This window comes from Erinaceus europaeus, chromosome 10 (assembly GCF_950295315.1).
Source record: "Erinaceus europaeus chromosome 10, mEriEur2.1, whole genome shotgun sequence".
Lineage (NCBI taxonomy): Eukaryota > Metazoa > Chordata > Mammalia > Eulipotyphla > Erinaceidae > Erinaceus > Erinaceus europaeus.
Genome location: NC_080171.1, coordinates 72,159,706 through 72,178,468, shown reverse-complemented (window position 1 = coordinate 72,178,468; position 18,763 = coordinate 72,159,706). Strand labels below are relative to the sequence as shown.

The 18,763-nt window shown below is 40.3% G+C and overlaps 1 protein-coding gene across 3 annotated transcripts in view; it reads right to left on the bottom strand.

Annotated features, from left to right (window-relative positions):
• Positions 1-18,763, bottom strand: part of DOCK8 (dedicator of cytokinesis 8) — a 220,581-nt gene that overhangs the window by 186,835 nt on the left and 14,983 nt on the right. For all 3 annotated transcript variants that reach the window (XM_060199742.1, XM_060199743.1, XM_060199744.1), the window contains exons 2-3: positions 16,195-16,370; positions 7,758-7,829 (exon numbers count right to left, since the gene is read on the bottom strand). In XM_060199742.1, coding sequence (XP_060055725.1) covers positions 7,758-7,829; positions 16,195-16,322 — 200 coding nt within the window. In that variant the 5' untranslated portion in view covers positions 16,323-16,370. The remainder of the gene's footprint in view (positions 1-7,757; positions 7,830-16,194; positions 16,371-18,763) is intronic.

Sequence of the window (18,763 nt, the reverse complement as noted above, 5' to 3'; positions counted from 1 at the left end):
TGGATCATTCCTAAGGTATAAATCTCATGATTTTTTCAAATCTTATCTTTATTCCATGAATATGAATGCTATGGTGTGAAATCTACATTGGCTCATTAAACTCAAAGAAACCTTGAACAACACTGCCTCTTTCTTTTGCATACAATATTTTACTAACTGGTCTAGTTAAATTACTTGACAATTCAGAAAAGACAATGAAACCATATTCTGCCATTTAAGTTAATAAACCAAAATTGTAGCTAGTATTTATTGAATTAATGTCCTATGTCAACAAGTCTTTGAAGCACTTTGCAGATGTTCTTTTCCTTATAAAGTATGTTTTAATACTAAAATATTTATTTTTCTGGTAAATAAATTGAGGCACACACACAAAAAAAGTTATTTGCTTTAAATCATATGACTAATAAGTAATAGAGCCAGGAATTCAATCCATTTACTCCAGTTCTAGAGAAAGCACCATTCTTGGGGGTCAGGTGGTGGTGTACCTGGTTAAGCACACATGTTGCAATGTGCAAGGGCCCAGGTTTGATCACCTGGTTCCCACCTGCAGGGGGAAAGCTTTGTCAGTGGTGAAGCAGTGCTGCAGGTGTCTCTTTGCCTCTTTGCCTTTCTAATGTTCCCTTCCCTCTCAATTTCTGGCTGTCTCTATCCAATAAATAAAGATAATAAGAAAAATTTTAAAAATGAGAAATCACCATTCTTTAAAACAACAGAATATCTCTGAAATAAGACATATTTACACTTTATGAATAATTATTTAATGCCAGGTACTACCTTGGTTTTGTTTATTTATTTGTTTATTTTTTGGAGCTGGGGCCTCACATGTGCATAATTTTACTGCTCCTGGACAGTTTATTCAACTCAGATAAGAATGAGAGAGAGGAGCTTCCTTCAGTGTCATATCCACTTTGTATGTGGTGCTAGGAACTCAAACCTGGGTGATGTTTAGGCTATTCCTAGTGAGGTGAACTATCTCTCTGGCCCTATCCTAGACTTCTAGTCATCAAATTTAAGATACAAACATTATTCACTCTTTTGAGGTTCCAGATCTCACAGGTTCCACCTGGTTTTGCTTATGTGAACCACAACCAGAACCACCTTCCTGCTCTTTCTCTTTCTGACATCACTTTACAATGCATACAATACAACTGAGGGTGACTTGGGAAATGGTGCAATGAATAAAGCATTAGATTCTCAGGCATGAAGTTCAATCCCCAGTATCCTCTATTCCAAAGTGATGCTATGATTCTCTCTTCCTTCCTCTCCTGAATTAATGAAGAAATAAATAAAGAAAGAAATACAACTGAAGATTAAGAGATAAGAGGGGTACATTTCCACACAATTCCCACCCCTAGAACTCTGATCCCTTCCCTTGATAGCTTTCCCTTTATCCCTCTGGAGTATAGACCCAGGATCATCGTGGGGTACAGAAGGTGGAAGGTCTGACTTCTGTAACTGCTTCTCTGATGAACATGAGTGCTGGCAGTAAAGTTTTATAGATCCACACAGAGACAGAATTATTCCTGGGAGTATGGACTAAGAAGCATAAAATTTATGCCGGAGGATCAGACACAGATTACTGAAGTAACAAGATATTGAGGGAGTAAAAGGTGCTTTTACTGATGAAGTGCTAGCAAAAACCTGCCAGAAATAATGAGTTCTAAATTGCATACTTCTATCTCTTCATGAGCTAATTTCCAAGAAAGAAACTGGATGATTACACAAATGTGCAGACAACTGGGTCAGCAGCATTCTCCAGACGCAGAATGCTGCCAAACATCAAGTGAAAACTAATATTGTTGCATTTTATTACAGAAAATAAAAATCTTGAATAGAATAAATATAGTAGTAGTCACTGTTCTTATGGAATACATGAACCAAGTAGAGAGACACACTGGAACAGAAGCAGCAACCAAGAAATTTGTGTACAAAATTAGAAACATAAGGAAATTACAGATAAAGGTTTGATGTCAATAGTAATTCTGAATGTCAAGAAAGAATAACTTGGGGCTGGGTGGTGGTACACCTAGTTGAATGCACATGTTACAGTGTGCAAGGATCCAGGTTCAAGCCCCCAGTCTCCAGAAATCTTCATGAGTTCATGAGTGGTGAAGCAGGGCTGCAGGTATCTTTCTGTACTTGTCTTTCACTATGACCCCCTTTCTCTTGATTTCTGGCTGTCTCTATCCAGTAAATAAATATAGTAATAAAGAAAGTTTTAAAAAAAGGAGGAAGGGGGCTGGGTGGTAGTGTAGTGGGATAAGTGCACATGGAGCAAAGCTCAAGGACCAGAGGAAGGATCCTGGTTGGAGCCCCAGCTCCCCATCTGCAGAGGGGTCGCTTCACAAGTGGTGAAGCAGGTCTGCAGGTGTCTATCTTTCCCTCCCCCCCTCTGTCTTCCCCCTCTCTCTTGATTTCTCTCTGTTCTATCCAACAACAACAACTGCTGTAACAATAATAACAACAACACAGGCTTGTTAACAAGGGCAACAAAAATGGGAAAAATGGCCTCTAGGAGCAGTGGATTCATAGTGCAGGCACCGAGCCCCAGCGATAACTCTGGCGGGAAGAAAGAAGAAGGAAAGAAGGAAAGAAATAAGGAAAGAAAGAAAGGGAGGGAGGGAGGGAGGGAGGGAGGGAGAGGGAGAGAGAGAGAGAAAGAGAAAAGGAGAAAGGAAGAAAAAAAGAAAGATTTGAAAATATAAAGACTATACTGAGGAAGAAATTTGCAATATGTGATAGACAAAGAGGAAAATAAACAAATAAAAGCAGTCCTGTACATAAACATGCCCAGATAAATAGATCAAAAGAGATGTACAAATTTTATGGATAAGAATAATGAGAAGTAGTCTGGGAGATGGCACAGTAGGTAAAGCACTGACTGGACTCCAAAGCATGAGGTCCTGAGTTCAAGCCCTAGTATCATATGTACCAGACTGATGTCTGGTTTTTTTTTCTTTCTTTCTTCTATCTTTCTCATTAATAAATACAATTTTAAAAAAGAACAATGTGAAAATAAATAAAAATTGAAAACAAATTTATGAAAAAATAGATCTAATATAATAATCAAAGAAAGTGCAAATAAGACATTCTACAAATACAACTGCAAATTTATTATAAAAGTCAATATTCTTCACTATTCATCTATGTATTATTAATATTTCTGACATATTTGATTGTGTACACCCTTAGACAGAAATTCCTCTTAGAGAAATTAATTTAAAAGAGGAAAAAAACATATACATGCATCATCATAACAATGTTATGTAGCTGAATTTGAGTGTAACTGCAAAACGGAAATCACCTAAATATTGAAATTTGCTAATTGAATTTTGGTATAAATATAAAATGCAACCATTAAAATTTGTGTTGAGAGAGAAATTTAATGGCAAAGGGAAATAACTGCCATTTACTGTAAGTATTTAAAAAGTATATTTCTGAAGGTGCCAGGTGGTAGCACACCGCACTTAGTACTAAGAGCAAAGACCCATGCAAGGATCCAGTTCAAGCCCCCGCTTCCCACCTGCAAGGGAATGCTTCACAAGCCATGAAGCAGGTCTGCAGGTGTCTCTCTCTCCCTCTCACCCTTCTCTCTCAACCCTACCCTCCCCTCACTCAATTTCTCTCTGCCCTATCCAATAAAATGGAAAAAAAATGACCACCAAGAGCAGTAGGTTTGTCGTGCTGGCATTGCAAAAAAAAATGAAAAGTATATGTCAAAAGAGTGCTATAGTATAATCCATTTTTATACAACTATGTATTTAAAGAAACATGATACATGATGTAATAGAAGCTATCTGTAATAGTGAAATAGGGAATTTTTATTTTCTCTTTGACTCTATAGTCTCTAAAATTTATACAAAGAGTTTTCTAAAGAGAATACCTTTTTCCTTTAAGTTTTTACAAAGAAAAGAAGGGGGGAGGTCTATTCCATTGAAAATTGAGACGAACGATGAAAAAGTATACTCCCAGAGGGATAAAGAATAGGAAAGCTTTCAAGGGAGGAATAGGGTGGGGAGTTCTGGTGGTGGGAATTGTGTGGAATTGCACCCCTCTTATCCTATGGTCTTGTCTATATATCCATTTTATAAATAAAAAAATAAAAAGAAAAGAAAAAGTAGTGCTCCAATTAGAAAATACAAACCAAATGTAATAAAATGGAACTTTCTATACAGTATTCCATCGTGGATTCTTTTTGAACCTTAGCATCCAGAAAGGATCTCTAACTACAACATTTAAAAGCCTGAGAATAACTTGTTCTGAAATCCATGATTTATTGCCAGCGAAACCCAATCTTATTTGACTGCTTGGTAAACTTCATTTTCCACTTACACTAAAATTGATGATGTATTAGCATCTACTTTTCTTTTAGTTACTTTTTTACAAGCAATCCTTTCTCTTTCTCAGCTACTAAAACCTAGTCTGCATACTGACATTAGTCCAAAAATATCAACACAAACCCTGTGGCACACTTGAGGAGCTGGATAGTACTCAATCCCCAAAGTCTTTCATCATTTATCTGCTAGAGTTATAATTCTTACTGGAGTAAAGAGGAGATGAGGAAATTGGAATTTTCAACTATGTCTTTTTTTAAAATTTTTTTAAAAAATTTTTTATTTATTCCCTTTTGTTGCCCTTGTTGTTTTATTGTTGTAGTTATTATTGTTGTTGTATAGGACAGAGAGAAATGGAGAGAGGAGGGGAAGACAGAGAGGAGGAGAGAAAGATAAACACCTGCAGACCTGCTTCACCGCCTGTGAAGCAACTCCCCTGCAGGTGGGGAGCCGGGGTTCAAACCAGGATCCTTATGCCGGTCCTTGTGCTTTGCGCCACCTGCGCTTAACCCGCTGCGCTACAGCCCGATTCCCTCAACTGTGTCTTAACAAAGGTTCACTAGTGGCATATACTGCCAATCTATAGACCCAACCCCGAGCATACCAGCTCTCTCTCTCTCTCTCACACACATACACACACACACACACTCTCTCTCTCTCTCTCTCTCTCTCTCACTGTAAATGTTTCTCAGGAAGAGAGGGAGAGAAGGCTCTCCAAGGTAGTGGTACGGAGACTAAAAGCTTATAACAATGTCACAGAATGTTTGATTCACCCAAGAGAGAAGAAGAACCTTAGGGAGCTTAGTAATTTATTTCTTGGTCACAAATTTAAATGTTATCTTTCAATATGAAGTCTAGTTTCAAATCAATTGTTTTTCTCCAAGGAATTCACTAAATGAAAGCAAGCAAGAAAAGAAAGGCTCTTTTTTTTTTTTTAACTTTTCTATTTATTTTTATTTGCTAGGACAGAAAAGGGAGAAAGACATTTGCAGCACTGCTTCACCTTACCTTGCAAATAGGGACCAAGGGCTTGAACCCGGGTCCTTGCACATGGTAACATGAGCACTCAACTGTGTATGCCACCACCTGGTCCAGCTATTTAAGTACAAAATGTATCTTTCTCCTCTGGTAGTTGAATAGGAAAATAAACTTACAAAGTCATATAGTGGTATATTACTTGGGGGACAAAAGGAAGAGAGGGACCAAGTGGCAATTTATCCAGTATTAATCTGGAGCACACACATTACCACCTGCATTTGGTAGCTCCACAAGCAGTGAAGAAGTACTACAGGTTATCTCTCCTTCACTCTGTCGCTCTCCCCTCACACCTTCCCCTCTCTTTCCATCTTTTATTATCTATTTAAAAAATGGCCACATGAAATGGTAAAGTTGTGTAGGCACAAAGCCCCAGCAATAACTCTGGTGACCAAAAAAAAAAAAAAAGGAAAGCAAAATATACAACCAGTGATGAGATGGAGGAGGAACAAAGAAGAATTATGATGACAGTAAAAGTAGGAGGGAGAGAGAGAGAGAGAGAGAGAGAGAGAGAGAGAGAGTGTGTGTTGGAGCTGGGTAGAGCATAGGGATTTTTTTTTTTTTTTTTGGTCCCCAGGTTGAGTTGGTACACAATGAAGGGAGGGAAGGGAAAAAGCAAAAGCCAAGGTCTACACCTTGGTAGAAGTGAGCCGGTTACCAGGTGATCTAGTGAGGAAGAGGAATGAGACCCAGAAGAAAGGAAAAAACCCTGAGTAGTTACGGGAAATAAGCCTCAGTAGAGAGTGGAGTCAGATTACTAATGCCCTTGAAAAGCAACCCAGAGGGCTGGGAAGGCAACATACTGATTCTACAAAAGCCTTTCCTGCCCAGGCTCTGAGGTCCCAGGTTCAACACCCAGCACTGCCATAAACGAGAGCTGAGCAGAACTCTTGTCTCTTTTCTGTATCTTTCTCTCAGTGTATCTCTCATTAAAATAAAAAATAAAATAAAATAGAAGAGAGGGAGGAAGGCGGGCAAGCAGGGGTAGTTGCTTTTTATTTTTTAACCTCCTGGGTTATCTCTGGGGCTCAGTGCCTGCACAACGAATCAGAAGCCATCCTTTGCCCTTTTGTTGCCCTTGTTGTTCATCATTGCCTGTCATTGTTGTTGAATAGGACAGAGAGAAATTGAAAAAAGAGGGGAAGACAGAGAGGAGAGAAAGATAGACATCTGCAGACCTGCTTCACCACTTGTGAAGCGACCCCCCTGCAAGTGTGGGGAGCGGGGGGGCTCAAACCAGAATCAGTTCCTTACGCTGGTCCTTCACTTTGTGCTATGTGTGCTTAACCTGTTGTACTACCGCCCAGCCCCTAGGTAGTTGCTATTTTATATATATATAGTCAGCAGTAGGGAACCTCAGAAGGTGTTTGAACCAGGGAGTGACTCAAGGCATAGTGAATCCTAATTATTCACTAATTTTATATATACAAATTGTTAAAATTTATCAGTAAGCTGAAAAATCAATATCCATAGTCATTCAGGACATATACAAACAAATCCCTCAAGAGGTTACTAACTGCGAAAAGTCTTGGGTAGCTGGAAGCTATGGGAGGGCTCTCAGTGCTTTCAACTCGACTTTTATGCAAAGCATAACTGTTGTTTAAAAGTCTATTAAACCTGGGACCAGGTGGTGGCGCATCTGGTTAAGTGCACACATTACAGTGAGCAAGGACCCAGGTTCAAGTCCCTGGTCCCCACCTGCAGGAAGAAAGCTTCATGAGTGGTGAAGCAGGGCTGCAGGTGCCTCTCCATCTCAATCTCCCCCTTCCCACTCAACTTCTTTGTCTCTATCCAATAATAAAAGTAAATAAATACAAATATCTAAAAGTGAGTAAATAGATAAAAGCCTCCCCAGATCCCTGCCCTACTAGAAAAAGAGAGACAGAGGCTGGGAGTATGGATCGACCTGCCAATGTCCATGTTCATCAGGGAAGCAAGTACAGAAGCCAGACTTTCCACCTTCTACACCCCATAATGATCCTGGGTCCATACTCCCAGTGAGTTAAAGAATATGAAAGCTATCAAGGGAAGGGATTAGATATGGAGCTCTGGGGGTGGGCATTGTGTGGAAATGTATCCCTCTTATCCTATAGTCTTGTCAATATTTCCATTTTATAAATAAAAAATTTTAAAAATGAAAAAAGTCTATTAAACCCCATAAAGAATTTTGGTCCATACTCCCAGAGGGATAAAGAATAGGGAAGTTTCCAATGGAGGGACTGGAACAGGGAACTCTGGTGGTGGGAACTGTTTGGAATTGTACCAATGTTATCTAACAATCTTGTTAATCATTATTAAATTACTGATAAAAAATTTTAAGTCTGTTAATTAGAAATTTCTGTGTGTGTGTGTGTGTGTGTGTGTGTAGATAGACAAAATGGAACTTACTTCTGATTCACAATCAGCCATTCGCGAATATAGGTCTGAACACAGTCTCTGACGTGAGGGTCCAGTTCAACCCTAATGAAGCAAAAAATGAAACAAAGACATGTTAGTGGGTGAAAATAACAGGATAATTTTGAGGAATTATACAATACAGCAGCATGACTTCAAACCCAAGTCCAATGAGCATGCAAAGAGTATTCTTACTCAAGTGTCTACTCCTGCACTAACAACACCTTGACTTTGATGAGACAGACATGTCATATTTTCTGCCTTGTGGCTTTTCTTTATTACAGAGAATTATGTTAAATGACACCTATCCCTGAAGACATTCCACTAAAAGACAGGTACAAAACAAGAAAAATCAGTACAAATACTAATTTCTCACAGGGGAGATTTAGGCAGATTTTTTTTTCTCAAGTATAGCCTTGTTAGGACATGTGCATGCCTTATTTTTTGAAATCCAAGAAGCACAGTTGTCTCATACTTTGAAGGGTTGGCAGGCACTGTTTTCTGCCATTGCTGCATAGAAGTGTGTCAAGAGGTTTCTGCTGCTCCACCGCCTGCTCGCCTTCTCCCCGGGGCCGGCCATGATGCTTCCCTGAACCAGAACACATGTAGCTGGATGCTGGTAACTAGCTTAAAGACTCCTAGCTCTCGGCCATCATAAGTAGCTGCTCACTGCCCCTTTGCCTATTCTGCTGCCACAGTTTTTATATACCTAAATAAAGTGTGATGTGATAAACCTCCCATTTGTTAAACATCTCCCACCCAAAAAAGTGTGTCAAGAGAGACACTTTTCACATGTTTCAGGGTCTTTTAAGTCATGAATAATAAAAATTATTTTACAAACAAGTGCTTCAGAGTCTTGAAATCAGAAAAAGCAATTTGGCGAATCTGATGATTTGACAAATCAAAAATAATTTCCCACAGAAGCAATAGCTTTTATTGTTTATACAAATGAGATGACACTAGAAGTAAATAGGCCTTAACTGTTTTCATCTTCTTGTATATAGAAATGGGAGAGCTCACATGAACTAGGGCAAAATATATACCTGAAAGCAGAAGTACACTAGAGTTTGCAGTGAGTACCCCCCTAACACTTCCACTCCACTATTCCAACATTTGGGTCCATGACTGTTCAACAATTTGTTTGGCTTTGTATATTAACTCTCTTTTCAGCCACCAGGATTGCAGGCCAGGCTTCCCTAGACTGAAGACCCTACGAATGTGTCCTGGAGCTCCGCTTCCCCCAGAGCCCCACCCTACTAGGGAAAGAGAGAGGCAGACTGGGAGTATGGATCGACCAGTCAATGCTCATGTTCAGCGGGGAAGCAATTACAGAAGCCAGACCTTCCACCTTCTGCAATCCACAATGACCCTCCTGGGTCCATGCTCCCAGAGGGATAGAGAATGGGAAAGCTATCAGGGGAGGGGATGGGATATGGAGATTGGGTGGTGAGAATTGTGTGGAGTTGTACCCCTCCTATCCTACGGTTTTGTTAATGTCTCCTTTCTTAAATAAAAAAAAAATGGGAGAGCTAGGGAGTCGGGTGGTAGCTCAGCGGGTTAAGCACACATGGCACAAAGCGTAAGGACCGGCATAAGGATCCTGGTTCGAGCCCCCAGCTCCCCACCTGCAGGGGAGTCGCTTCACAGGAAGTGAAGCAGGTCTGCAGGTGTCTATCTTTCTCTTCTCCTCCCTGTCTTCCCCTCCTCTCTCCATTTCTCTCTGTCCTATCCAACAATGATGACATCAATAACAATAACAACAACAAAAAGATGACAAGGGCAACAAAAGGGAAAATAAATAAAAATTTAAAAAAAAAGAAATGGGAGAGCTGGGGGGGCAGGTGATGGCGCACCAACTTGAACACACGTTACAATGTGCAAGGACCCAGGTTCAAGCCCCCAGACCCTACTTGCAAGGGGAAAGCTTCACAAGTGGTGAAGCAGAGATGTAGGTGTCTCCCTGTTGCTGTTCCTCTCTATCTCTCCCTTTCTCTCAATTTTGGCTGTCTCTACCCAATCAATAAATAAAGATTAATAATAATAATAATAATAATAAAGCAGTCCAGGGAGGACAGAAACAACCGGTGGCACAGCTATATATAAATAATGTCAAAGGACATAAAATACGGTGAAAGTGTGTATGATACAGCAAATCCTGACAAAGGGATATTTCAAAGTTAACCCAATTGCCAAACAATGTGGTTATAGCAATAACTAGCTATTGTCTTCTTAAACCCTAAGACAGCAGGAACCTCCCACTTCCACTGTAGAGCCTATATTTCCCCCAGTCCTGGAAGCTCTAGGGTGGGGCTCACTTTCCTGCATGCTTCTCTCAAGTCATACGAAATGATACTGCATCTGCTGATCCCAGCCTAATCAATGCAACGAGTACCACCTCAGCATGCTGCATTTCAGATTGTGTCCAGAGACGTCAGGCTTGGAATGTCAACCCTTCACCCTCATTACTTGGGTGAGACCTTTCGTTTCATGGTATTCTCTAATTCCATTCCAGGAGGTTCACGTCCTAACAAAGTCCCAAAACCTAGATATAGAACAGGTCCCATGAGATAGAGCATATGTTCACATGTATCCATAAATTAGGGCAAAATATATACCTGAAAGCAAAAATACACAATAGTCTGTAGTGAGTCAGTATCAAGTTCATAATGAAATAGTGTCTACTTAGACTTAGATACCCTCCTCACCTACTTCTACTGCAGTTCTCTCACTCACTCCAAAGCTAACCTTAGCAAAGCAAGGACTGCAAAAGCTGAATAAAGGCAAGAGACTGGCATACTTTAATGATGACTCTTTAGTCACTATCAGGCCATTCCATCAGGTGGGGCCCTAACTGGGGAGTCTTGAGATTCCCAAAAAGACTTGATGGGCCTAGACCTCAAATAAATCTCTCTCTCCATTGTTACCGGTCATTTCTATCAGGAAAAACAAAACAGACCCCTTTGTGAGCCCCCATAGGACCTTGCCCAAAACTTGGATCAACAATGGTAGAGAATGCTCCATCCTCCAAAGGGAGAATGGACAACATACTCTATGCTACACCTGAGGAAGATGGGTCAATATTGAGGCAGCATGGAATGTTCCTACTCATGACCACAGAATGTGAGCTCAGATCCAGAGGGATACAGAGGTCACATAGGCTCCTAAGCTAATTATGGGCCCCATATCACATCAAATTGAGAGGGTTTACAGTCAACAATATTTATACCCCTTTCCCATATTAGGGAGCTACTCTCTTTCTGGTCTTTTTTCAAGCCATGACATCATCTCCCCAGACAATAACTTGGATACACCTGTATCAGAATTCAGGCTCAGGGGCAAAAAGAAAAAGGAAAAACAAAAAACAAAAAACAAAACAAACTAGTATAGGTCCTTTGGAATTTAACTAAAATATGCCTACTAGTTACCTACAAAATGGAGGACCCCCCAACTCTTCATCTGCAATATTCCAGCCCTTAGGTCCATGATTGGTCAGCAATTTGTTTGGCTTTGTATGTTAACCCTCTTGTCAACCACCAGGTTCCAGATGCTAGCATGATGCTAACCAGACTTCCCTGAACAGACAACCCCACCAATGTGTCCTGGAGCTCTGCTTCCCCAGAGTCCTTCCCCACTAGGGAAAGAGACAGGCTGGGAGTATGGATCGACCTGTCAACACCCATGTTCAGTGGGGAAGCAATTACAGAAGCCAGACCTTCCACCTTCTGTATCCCTCAATGACTTTGGGTCCATACTCCCAGAGGGTTAAAGAATGGGAAAACTATCAGGGGAGGGGATGGGATACAGAGTTCTGGTGGTGGGAATTGTGCGAAGTTGTACCCCTCTTATCCTATGGTTTTGTCAATGTTTCCTTTTTATAAATAAAAAATCAAAAAAAAGTGTCTCCTTAAGACAGATCTAAGGAAGATTAAATAAATTAGCTTATACAGTGCTTAGAAGAGTGTCTTGTGATAAATCATACTACTGTGTTCTAGGCACTGATTCACCCACATTATATGTATTAATTCAATTTATTTCACTTATCCTCATAGGGGTGAGACCAGTGTTATTCTCTGTTTACAGAAGAATAAGATAAGAATGTTGCTCAAAGTTTCCCAGAAAATGATCTGGGCAAAAAGTCAAACCAGGCAGTTTACCTGTGGAATTCAGGCATATACCTACCACACCATCACAGCTCAGCATAAACTTATGCGCTAGGCATAAGGGGTTCAACTGGAATCTGTTGTTTATTTTGAATATGATAGTGGCACCTTCCTGAACAGAAGTCATCCTGGCAACAACTAAAATAGTAGAAGTTGTCCCAAACTTATCAGACAGGTAATGTACTAGCTACAAATCTGATGACAAGACAATATTATAACTGAGACAACTACCTCTTCCTTTTTTATTTTAGTGTTATCTTTTTTATTTATTTAAGAAAGGAGACATTAACAAAACCATAAGATAAGAGGGTTACAGTTGCACAAAATTCCCACCACCTGGATCTCCATATCCCATCCCCTCCCCTGATAGCTTTCCCATTCTCTATCCCTCTTGGAGTATGGACCCAGGGTCGTTGTAGGTACAACTACCTCTTCTATCAAAATTCAAAGTACTAAAATCCTCCTGCTTTTACATTTATTGCACTTCAACACTTCCCCTAAGAAGCTGACCTCACTTAAGGACAATAAAATCTTACACAAAGAAATAAAATCAAATGATTCTCACCAAAGGTAAAATAAATGAATTTTACATATGCTAAAGTCACACCTGGAAGAAAAAAATAATGGACTGATGGTAAGGATAATATTTCTAAAGCATCACAACCCTTTTTGCTCCCTGGGAAATGAATGTTTTCAATGTGTCAGAATTAAGAATATGATCAGTTTTCCCATTTGAGTGAGAATTATCTAAACAAGAGAGCCAAGGGTTATAATTATACCATATCACTGTCATTTAATCTTCTTGAAAATGTGATAAAATGAAATCCAAAGTAGGACTCGCAGAGTAATGAAAACAGGATTTGTGCTTCCTGGCCTCCTTTCCTAGATTTTTTTTTAATGGAAGATGGGAAGGTTTAAAATGTCTGGTGCTGTGGGGTGGGGTGGGGGAGGAGGGAGTTGGGCAGCAGCACACCTGGTTGAGAGCACATTACAGTCTGCAAGGAACTGGGTTCGAGCCCCTGGTCCCCACCAGCAGAGGGAAAGCTTTGAGAGTGGTGAAGCAGTTTTGAAGATGTCTCTCTATCTCTCTATCATACTCTTCCTTCTTGATTCCTGGATGTCTCTATCCAATACTTCATTCCTGACTGTTTCTATCCAGTAAATAAATAAAGATAATTTTTTAAATTTTAAAATGTTTTTTGGGGGGAGCAATGTTAGAGAAAGATGACCAGAGGGCTCTGAACTCCAATCCTACCAAGGTCCCAAGACCCAGAGAGAGATGAGAAAAAAAGGAAAGACTCTCAGAAGTAGCAATAGGAGTGTGACTTAGAAAAGTATAGAAGGCAGAACCACAGAAAAAAATAGGAAAAAACATATATATATATATATATATATATATATATATATATATATATATATATATGACAATACATATCTGTGACCTTGGGAGAACTACTGCAGTTTCCAATGGAGGGAGCGGTAACACAGAACTCTGTGTAAATCAGTATTATAAACCAATATTAAATAACTAATAAAGAAGGCTTAGGAGCAGCACAAACCTTAATTTCAGTTTGAAAATGAATAAAAATATTAGTTTATTAGTCTTTTCTAAACCTTCAAAATATGTTGCATCTTATACTATGGAAGTAACAGGGGTTTCATTTATCAATGGATAAAATTCCATTGTTTGGTACCAAGAGCTAATTCCCACCCCTACAAACATAGACTTATTCACTCACTCAAGGGGCTCAAGTTCTATAAAGCTATTCATATATACACACTATAGAGCTACCTCATTTTTCCCTGTATTTTTTTTTTTACAAAACTTTATTCAAAGGGGGGGGGGGACATTGTCTCACTCATCTATTTATGCCAGTATGCAACACACAGCAGATGCTCAATAAAAGTGAGTTGAAGGGCTGAGGAAATAGCATGATGATGATGCAAAATGACTTTCATACCTGAGGCTCCAAAGTTCCAGGTTCAATCGCTAGCACCACCATTAGGCAGAGCTTAGCAGTGCTCTGGCAAAAAATAATAATAATAATACCCTTAGAATATACCTAAAATAGAACTACTAGCCTTTTCCAAAATGGAGACCCCAAATCTCATCTGCTAATATTTTTACCTTTAGGTTCCTAATCAATGAACAATTTGTTCTGCTTTATATCTAAAGGATTTTTCAACCACCAAGTTGCAGATGCTACCATGACGTCAACCTGACTTCATTCAACAGATGACCTTACCAATGTACCCTAGAACCTCACCTCTCCAGACCTCTGTCCCACTAGGGAAAGATAGAAACAATCTTGGAGTATGGCTCAACCTGCCAATGGCCATGTGCATCAGAAAAGCAATTTACAGAAGCCAAGCCTTCTACCTTCTGTACCCCATTATGATCCTATAGGTTCATGCACCCAGAAGGATAAAGAACAGGAAATCTTCCAATGGAGGGGATGAGACACAGAACTCTGGTGGTGGGAATTATGTACCCTTCTTGTCCTACAGTCTTGTTGATTATTATGAAATCCATAAAGCAATAATAATAATGAATTAAAATATAAATAAGTAAGCTGAAGTTATATTTGTGACTTGATCCAGTAAATACCATCTGAATGGAATCATTTCAATGATGATTATGGGGGGGTGGCACACTATTTGGTGCAAATAGTGTGAAGTGCAAGGTCCCCAACAAGGAAATGGGTTCAGGCCCCTGGCTCCCCACCTACAAGGGGATCGCTTCACAAGTGGTGAAGCAGGTCTGCAGGTGCCTTTCTTTCTCTTTCTCTTTCTCTTTCTCTTTCTCTTTCTCTTTCTCTTTCTCTTTCTCTTTCTCTTTCTCTTTCTCTCCCTCTCTGTCTCCCCCTTCTCCCTCAGTTTCTCTCTGTCCTATCCACCAACAATAACAACAACCAAAAAAATGGAAAAAATAGCTCCCAGGAGCAGTGGATTTGTAGTACCGGCACCAAGCCTCAGAGATAGCAGATGAGGCAAAAAAGAAAGAAAGACAGAAAGGAAGAGAGAGAGAAAAACAGAAAGGAAGAGAGAGAGAAAGACAGAAAGGGAGAGAGAGAAGAGAAAGAAAGAAAGAAAGAAAGAAAGAAAGAAAGAAAGAAAGAAAAGATGATAATAAAAAATCTGGATATTTTTTATAAAAGGAGAAACTGAGGCTTTCTGAAGTCACATAACTCACCTAAGATTGATGAACTGCCATCCAGTCAGTCTGACTCCAAAGTCTGTATTCTTCACCTATTCTTGAACATTCTATTTTATTCCACTACACCACTTTATCTGGTTTAGTTCCCTACAAGGCTTTTCAGAATGTCTGATCAAACCAATTTAAAAACTATCTATGTGTGCATAATAGTACCATATGGTTTTCCTGTGCAATTTCTTACCAGAGCACTTCTCAATTCTGACTTCCCAAGTTTTGGAATTGAACTTGGGACCTCTGGTCCCTCAGGTATGAAAGTCTTGTACTACTAGTAGTGATATCTCCCCGGCCCTGTCCTATGCATCTTAATGGATCAAAATAATTATTTTTGTACACGGGTAGAGAAAGGCACAACTTTGACCATCGTCAACTGCCTCACCAGCAGTCACAGCCCAAAAATAATTATTTTTTAAAAAGAAGTCCGGGGGGGACAGGAGTGGATGCACATGTTACAATGCACAAAAGCCCAGGTTCAAGCTCTCATCCCCACCTGCAGGGGGGAAGCTTCATGAGTGGTGAAGCACTGCTGCAAGTCTCTCTCTCTCCCTCTCTCTCTCTCTCTCTCTCTCTCTTTATCTATCTATCTATCTATCTATTTCTCTTTCTCTCCCTCCTCTCTTGATTGATCTATTTTTATACAATAAATAAGTGAGTAAAATATTTTTAAAATAATAAAAAAAAGTTGGGAGTTAGGCAGTAGTACAGCAGGTTAAGCACACATGGCGCAAAGTACAAGGACCAGTGTAAGGATCCCAGAGGAGCCCCTGGCTCCCCATCTTCAGGGGAGTTGCTACACAAGTGGTGAAGCAAGTCTGAAGGTGTCTTATCTTTCTCTCCCCCTGTCTTCCCCTCCTCTCTCCATTTCTCTGTCCTATCCAACAACAACAACATCAATAACAACAACAACAATAACTACAACAATAAAACAACAAGGGCAACAAAATGAAATAGATAAATAAATAAATAAAATTCTAGAATTAGGGCATGTCCCCTCCCCATACCAGTAACAGGTAAGCTTGTCACAATCCCATCTATATTGTTTTAAAAAGTGATTTACCCTTCTTCTGGTAGTGAGGGCTGCAAAGTCCGACATTCCTTGGGTGTGAAGACCACATCCAAGTCATCTTCACTGAAGTCTCCCAGCTCCTGAGTCAGCTCCACATCCAGTCTGTTGAGGTGTGTCATCAGAAGTCCTTCAAAGTCCACAGGCTCCACTGGGTCATAAAACTGAGGCTAGAGGGGAGGGGAAAAGACAAAAAATTCCCACACTGTTGTCAGACGCTTCTAGAGTAAGTAGTCAGTGCTTGCCTCATCCTTCCTCTGAACTCAGAAGTGTTGCACTCTGAACACACAGCAAACTGAATCTAGCTGCCCCTGGAGAAGCTGTCAAACACAGGAGCAGTGATACAGAAAGGAAGAGAGGAACTCAGCATGGAAAGTCAAGTCATAACAGGATGAGTAATTAAAATCACACCCCAAGGCAGAATTTTTTCTGGGCTTAATTGCATCTTGATGAGGAATCCTAAGGAGATCCAAAATGAAATCACATGGCTTTGCTGAACTTTTATGATTTTTCCTGCAAAAGCTCTCTCTGAGGCTGTGTTTGCTCAACAACGGCGAAGTAGCAATCGGAGGCAATTTTCCAGAAACTCTGGCAAACTCAACACTCCTCCCTGCCTGCCTGCCTGAGTATTTAAGTGCAGAGTTTCCTTTGGCCGGAGTTATCCTATCAGTTGCTTCTGAAAGGTACTTCGTGTATAATCACAGCCCACAGCAAAGCAGACTTGGTGGCTTAAACACTCCAAGGCAGTTATTTCCAATCACTGCTGGGGTGATGGGTGCTGAGAAGAAAGACACTTTTCTCTGTACTTAAGTGAGCAAACTGAGGGCAATCTGCTGGGCTTTCCTACCACTAAACATAATCGCTCTGAAAGGCCTGGGCCTTTTTGGCTTTTTAATTACATCCTTCCACAGTTGAAGAGGGGACAAAGAAAATGATCAAAATAGAAAGAAATTCAAAAACAGTTTTTAATTGGTAAATAAAATAGTGGCAATTAAACAAATACATTTCCCTGTCTGTGAAACCCAGAGACCTAGGGACTAGAGCCTTCAAGATGTAATACAGCCACCAAGACTGAGTTGATTTGTGTGAAACATACTAAGATTGGCAGCTCTAGGGTGCTCATTTCCAGTGAACTATGACTCAGGGCCATCAGTTGAGGAGGTCTCCCCAGTGGACCAGCAAAACAAATGCCACAGATTCTTGATTTGTGCTGCTTCAATATGGAGCAAGCACAGAGCTGAAGGAAACGCTTACAAACCAGTTGTTGTTGTTTTAATCACTGTAAGGCCATACTTCAAACCAGACATAGTGTTGCAAGCTGGAGAGGTGGAACAAGGACTTCTTGAGAGGAAAGGGAAATAAAATGAATGTAGACAGGGCAACCTTGTCTCCTCCCCACCCCAATGTCCCTGAAGGTGGAGGAAACACGAGTGACGTGTTGGGGCATGAGGTTGAAGCTGAGAATTGAGTAAACAGACTCTCTCCTGCTTGTGTGAGGTTCCTAAAGACAAGGGACTTGCATAACACCCTATACCAGGAAGGCTAGAGGAGAGAGAGGAGAAGCAAAAGAACATTCCTCACTTGGAGAGAACAATTTCCCCATAGTGTTCACATGATGTGACGGGAAACTTTCCTTGGTTCTGACCAGGGACCTGGAAGTCAGCTAAAAAGAGATGCACAGTAGACATACAGGGTGCTTCTCAAAATAAGGCAAGTGGTTTTATGCCTGAGGCTCTAAGGTCCCAAGTTCAGTCCCTGGCACCATCATAATTTATTAAATAATAAGTAAGTAATTAAATAAGTAAATAAAAGTGTTTTAGAAAACATGTAGGACCATCTAAAACAAGTGGGACCATCTGGAGCTAAAAGTCAGAGATGAGTCTCTACTCAGGAGTCAGGCAGGGAAAGAGTCTACAGAAGGACACTATGGGACTGCCAGAGGGAATAACAGGCATCATCTGTGCACAGAATAAATGTATCTTAATTCAGTACCCAGAAAATGAAGTCTCCATTAGGGTCTAAAATGATTTCCACCTGACACTATTACTATCAAGTGTAGATAGACAGACATATTGCTACCAGGGTTATTACTGGGGCTCCGTGCCTGCACAACAAATCTGACATTGCTAGCAGCTATTTTTTTACTTTTCTTTCTTTCTTTTTTTTTTTTTTTAAGTTGACAGAACAAAGAAAAAATTGAGAGTGGAGGGAGGGATAAAGGATAGGAGAGAGTGACACCTGAAGCACTGCTTTACTGCTCATGTGCTCATGAAGCTTCCCCACTGCAGGTGGGACTGGGAGCTTAAACTCTGGTCCTTGCACACAGTAACCTTTGTGCTCAATTGAGCACACCACTGCCCAGTTCACTACCATCACGTTTATGTCCATGTAACTAATACTTATTGAACACTAGCTATATGCCATGAAACAGAGATAGGTCATCAATGTGTATGTGTGTGTGTGTGTGTGTGTGTGTGTGTGTGTGTGTGTGTGCGTGCGCGCGTGCATGTGTGGTGTCTCCTTTAATTCCCACTAGAACTCTAAGTTTTACAGTCTTATCCTC